Source organism: Leptodactylus fuscus, chromosome 11 (assembly GCF_031893055.1).
Source record: "Leptodactylus fuscus isolate aLepFus1 chromosome 11, aLepFus1.hap2, whole genome shotgun sequence".
In the NCBI taxonomy this organism is placed as follows: domain Eukaryota; kingdom Metazoa; phylum Chordata; class Amphibia; order Anura; family Leptodactylidae; genus Leptodactylus; species Leptodactylus fuscus.
Window position 1 is genome coordinate 42,485,494 of NC_134275.1, and position 6,000 is coordinate 42,491,493.

At 41.0% G+C, this 6,000-nt stretch overlaps 1 protein-coding gene across 1 annotated transcript in view; it reads left to right on the top strand.

The window, feature by feature from the left end:
* LOC142184851 (beta-1,4-galactosyltransferase galt-1-like) overlaps nt 1–5,024 on the top strand; it is a 48,376-nt gene extending 43,352 nt beyond the window's left edge. The window contains exon 2 of the mRNA XM_075259960.1: nt 1,326–5,024. Coding sequence (XP_075116061.1) covers nt 1,395–2,813 — 1,419 coding nt within the window. The 5' untranslated portion in view covers nt 1,326–1,394 and the 3' untranslated portion in view covers nt 2,814–5,024. The remainder of the gene's footprint in view (nt 1–1,325) is intronic.
* The last annotated feature ends 976 nt before the right edge of the window (nt 5,025–6,000 follow it).

Here is a 6,000-nt window from a genome sequence, read left to right on the forward strand (position 1 = left end):
TCTATCAGGTTGCATTCTGCTTGGCAGATTTTTTTTTAATTTTTTTTTCCTTTTTGATGACTAGTTGTATCTTGTTGATAGGGTAGTTGAGATGAGTTAAAGTTAGATAATGCCTATGGCTAGAGTCCTTAAGAGACTCATTCACCAACTTCTTAAACTCAAGTTCTTGTACTCTTTAATAGGCACCTCTCCACTTATTTTAGCGCAGTAGGAAGTTTGTCTCTAGACCCCATAATTCCTGAGTTAGTTTTGGTGACTGATATGCTAGACTAAACTCTGTGATGTCTAGTGGGTGGTGTCAGGCAGAAGCAGGCGAGGGGAGGATGAGACTCAGAGTTCCAATTAGAGGCAGACTCTGTAAAAGCTCTGATCCACACCCATTGCCTGCTTCTCCCTGACACCACCCACTAGACATCAGCGAGTCTAGTTAGCATATCAGGCACCAAAACTAACTTCCCTGATTACTCAGGAATGATGAGGGTTAAAGAAAAAATTCTAACTGTGCTGCGATCAATAGAGGGATGGCTATTAGACGATAACAAGAGCTTGAGTTGGTGGAGATGGTGAAAGGTCCTTTAAAAGTTACATTAAAGTCTAGCTTGATGTAAGTGAAAATTCTGAAAATAACCTTGATATAGGGTTGAGCTTCAAAGCCAGAGTGTAATTTCTGAGAAATTTGGCCAGTTGTAGAACAATGTGTAATGAAGCAGTGTCACAGTTACAACATCATATGAAATCAGTGTCATGGTTGTATAAACAAAAAAAAAGGCAATGGAGTTGACAATCATTAACTTGTAGATTTGCTCTTCTTCAGCCCTCTATTAGACCACTAGATTTCTGTTTAACTACTGCAATAAAAGCGACTGTCTTCTAGACCTCCACTATTGCATATTGAGATTATGGTAAGGTGGGTCTCCTGAAATGCTCTTGTTCTTACGTAGTAGTGGACAACCGCTGAAATAGTAATTGGAAATTGAGGGTCTAATCCTCAGGACCCTCCAGCCAAAGGATGCCATACATCTCCTTGCACGGGTTGCTGCAGTAAAAACCTAGCATTCAGTACCTGCCATTCCACTAGTGGGAGCTACTCTGAAAGGAAATGTATCACCAGAATCTGTGAGTGTGGTTCAGTTGGACAGTAGAGAGGCACTTGGGCTGAAATGCATTGTTTAGTGGTGCCACTATCTGTTGTGGGAAATGTGTCCAACAAAGGGACTGTGTCAATGGCCATCATTATATGCTGTTATGTGTATGCCTCTTATCTATGATATTAGATAGTGATATATGAATTTTAGCACTTACCCATGTGTCATTTATTTTTGTAGGCTAAAACTCTTCAATGGCAGAAGATAAGAAGAAAATATAAAGTGTTGTATCTTGGTCATCTATCAGGAATGAAGCCATGTGCGTCCTTCAAGAAACTCTGCAAAGTCTTTTCTCTCATTTTTGCTATCTTCACCTTGGTTTACATGGTATACATTATCCTGTTTGTAAATTTTGCTTTGCCTGGGGGTTCTTTGGCCTTTAGCCTCCTCAAATCAATCGTATCAGAAGAGCCAGTATGTAAATGCAATGCAACCAAAGATAACATCATCAAAGTCAACAATAGTAGGACCTTCCTGGTATCAGCCTACTTGGACTTTCGAAGTAGTAGAATTGTCCGGATTTTGGGTATAACCTATCGAAGTGATCCAGATTCTTTGCTGTGTGAATTTTGTCCATGTAACTATAATAACTCAGTAACTTTTGCGGTACATCAGGTCCACCCTGACCACTTTAATTTCCCTTACGGAACAACAGATCTTCTATGCAACATTGAAGATGACAGAGATCCAGAATACGTATCTCTCCACCTAAAGGATGACTCTGCGCCCATATTCCTAAAAATTCAACAAAATAATGAACAGATTAATGCACTAGAGCCTAAATTCCAGTATAACTTCCTTATTTGCATTTCGGCAATGTTTGGGGCCTACAACAATGTCCTCCAGTTTATTCAGTCAATGGAGATGTACCGCGTGTTGGGTGCCGAGAAGGTCGTCATTTACCATACTGATTCTAGCCCATCTATGCAGAAAATTCTGTCCTATTACATGGCCTTAAAATTTGTAGAACTTGTTTCTTGGCCCATTACTTCGTTCATAAATGTTTCCAAGGGCTGGCACTACCCAGAACATCCAGGAGATCTCCACTACTTTGGTCAGACTGCGGCTCTGAATGATTGCATTTATCGCAACATGTACAGGAGTAAATACATAGCCCTCAATGACATTGATGAGCTGATCATCCCAATAATTCACAAAGACTGGCCAGAAATGATTGAATATCTTCTTAATACAGACCCAAGCTTGAATGCTTTCATCTTCGAAAACCATGTCTTTCCAACCACTCTCCAAGATAAGACTAACCCTATGACTCCTAAAGAATGGATCGATGTCCCCGGGGTTAACATCCTCCACCATGAATACCGGGAACCCAACCTGCCCAATGAAATCAACCCTACGAAGATGATCATAAACCCCAGGAGCGTTGAGACCGTATCGGTCCATGTTCCTCTTGTGTTTACAAAGAATCCGTACCAAGATTCTTACAAAGTTCCGATTAACATTGCCAAACTTTGTCATTACAGAGAACCCAAACAAAAAGACCTAGACAGGAGTTTCCTGATAAAAGACAACTGCTTGTCGAGGTATGAAACTATTTTGGTAAATAGAGTCAACAAGGTATTAGCGGAGGTCAACTACATAAAGGAAAAACCTTCCGTTGGGTGTGAAAATTCTGTCACCTGCGGAGAAGCAAAACTTTTTGCATAGGTTGCAATCATTTATCAGCTTGTGTTATTTGTCATGACAGTGGCTGAATAGGCTTGACAACTATTTTTCTAATCCGGAAATGTGCACAGCACAGTTGTCACTGCCTCTGAAAAGGAAGAAAAGGAAATCTAGGCTTTTTCCGAAGGAATGATGGGAAAGATATCCAAAAAATAGGTTGTCTCAGGACAGATATTGAGGGCTTATCACTGTGATGTGCCATCAAGGTGCATGGGAATTGACTGATGTCACCTCTACTGATCGCTAAAATAAAAGCGCTTTGTCACTTTTGTCTTTTTTGGATTTTGTTCTACTTTCTTCAGAGGCTAAATGGCTGGTTATTTATAATGGGCCAACCATGGGGTACTCTGGGAAAGCTGAGGCTATGGAGGAAGTTTATCCTTTTTTTTTTTTTTCCTGCTCCTTTGCACTAATAAGATAGGATTGTGTCCTACGCTCTGTGCTCAGCAAGGATGGACTTTGGATATCGATTATTTAACAAGCCCTATTTCACAAGGGAAAAAAAAACCTCTTGCATTTGCTAAGTGCTGCCTAAGCGAACACAGACAATATTCATGACAGAAGTTCACCAGCTCTTCCAGTGATCGTGTAGAATCTACCCAAGACTTTATTGATCCTGGGTCAGGTTGTTTTATGTTCGTCTGATTTTTTTTTTATTTTTTTTATTTTAATTTTTAAGTCGCTCAAAACCAAAAATCTCTATTTTCTAACCAAAGATTCCATGAATGAAGGAGTTAATATATCTATTACAGTATATTTTGCGACAAGAATTATATGATCTAACAATGGGAACTTGAAGGAAAATTCTCCAGAGACTTTTCAGCTTTATCTACATTTGCATGAAATGTCTGCGGTTTCGGAAAGTTATTCTCGACGGCAAAATGATAAATAGAACAATAAATTGCATTCTTTCTGTGTTACCAAAGGCTGAAATGTTAGGAGGTCTGTTGGGGTCCCTATGATAACACTTCTCACATCCGTGTATTGGTAGCTCATTGTTATCGCAGGGGTATTGATCCCTCGAAACAACTAGTCAGATTTCAGTTTATTTTCTAGACGGCAAGGAAATGTAACTCTGCGTTGCTGTGTCACTTTGCCTAAGCACAGGGATAGGAAGTGTTGTCATGGGTATACAAGCATAGAACTTCTTCTGTTAGAAGATCTGTAACCCAAAACTCAACCAATATTGACACAGATATAATTTTATATATCGAGTTGTTTCCATCTTGTAACCTTGAATCCTATATCTGTGATCCCCTGGGAATGAAGGGGGCTCTATGCTGGTTTCAGTGTTTTCCCCTGTACAGCAGTGCCCACAGCCATACTGTCAGTTGGGACAGTAGTAGTTTTCAGCTCATCTAGGTAGCTGCGGGGTGTGGTGTCCAGAGAAAATTTAGTAGATAACACAACGGGAAACCAGCCCTGCAGCCCCTTCATTCTCAGGAATGGCAGGTGTCCCAGGAATTGAACCTGTCACCATTTAATAAGTGGTAGCATAACCTAGTGATATGCTGTCCGGAATACCACTTGAAGGAGGACCTTTCACTACCTCCATCCACTCCAACTCTTTATCCTTCAATAAATGTCACTCCACTAATTCTGACACAGTTGGAATTTTTTTTTCTGTAGTCCCCACCATTCCTGAGCAATCAGTGCTGTTACTTTCAGTATCTGGTATAACTAATTAGGCTCTCCACTGTCAGGTGGCTAGTCCTGAGCTGAGCAAGTAGTTTTAGACTGCCCACTTGACAGTAGGGAGTATGATTAGCATTTTGGGTGCTGAAAGTAACCTCACCAATTGCTCAGGAATGGTGAGGACTAGAGAAAAAAAATCCAACTTTGCTGGAATCGGTGAAGAGGCGCCTATTAAAGGATGCAAAGAACTGGCATTTTGAGAGTTTTAGAAAAGAACTGTAAATTTTTGGGAATAAATTTGAAATTGTTATATACAAAATGGCAAATGTGGACTCTGAAGTGTGATACACCATGAATCAAGAGTCTGACCATTATAAGGTATCAGGGACTAATCTAGTACATTGAGCTTTAGGCTCAGGTCCTCATGGTCCGCCATCTTGATCTAGCTGAGGTTCCCTGAGGTCCTTATCAATTACTGGACCTCTCAGATCTACCTTGTATAATGAAGATTTATGGATTTTTCTCAGGCTGGACGCAGTTGTAATGCATTGAATAATAAAGCTGATAATATTGAATGTGTCCGTACTTCTTTTTCCCAGGAACTAAAAAGCAAAAACATCGCTTTCACATTTCTGATGAAAACATTGGCAAATTATGCTCAACAATAGACTTGATAATCGCTCATATGGTATCGCCGCTGTCTCTTGGGACCACAACAGAAATAATTAATTATCAGAAAGTCTTCAGGAAGCTAAGTTCTGTGGTCCTGTTTGCTGGAACATCCAATGACTGCTTCAGCTATTCAGTTGTCTATAGGGCTAGCGTGACGAGAACATGGTGGTCGCTGGTGTAACTTGGTCTCTGACTTGAAATAAAACTGAAATTTCTGGGAAATAGGATACAGAGAAGACGTAGAAAGTTAGAGATACAATCAGTTTCCTCTCACTGCAGATAAAAGGCAAATAGGATATTGTAATCACAAGGTTCATTGGATTTAAAGGGGTTGTCCAGGATTTTGTGATTGGTGAGGGGCTGACAGCTAGCTCAGCACAAATCAGCTGTTTGGGGTTGATTTTGTTCCCATGGTGTACAGCACAGGGAGCCACTAAAAAAACTGAACCCCATTAAACTTTGCCCATACCATATGTGTTAAAGGGGTGTTCCTGTTTTATAAAGTGAGAGCACACTGCTAGGATATGCGATTGCCATATGATCCTGGGGTTCGTACTTTGTGACTCCCACCGATTTTGAGAATAAAAGGGGCTGCAGCTAGTTCCAGTTCTTCCATGCACGGCAGCCCCCCAACTTTCCCAGAATGGGTCACAGCAGTGGCGTAACGATCATGGTCGCAGGGAGTGCGGTCTTGACTGGGGCCAGAGGGGTATGTGGCCCGCGGCCAGCTGGAAATGACCACGGCTCTGGACCATAGTGGTTGGAGAAAGCCTTGTTCCCCGACAACTATACATATTGTTAATTGAAAGAAGCCTGACTCTACTCTTTCCATTAAATGCCAGCCCAGGGGAGGTGTATAAAA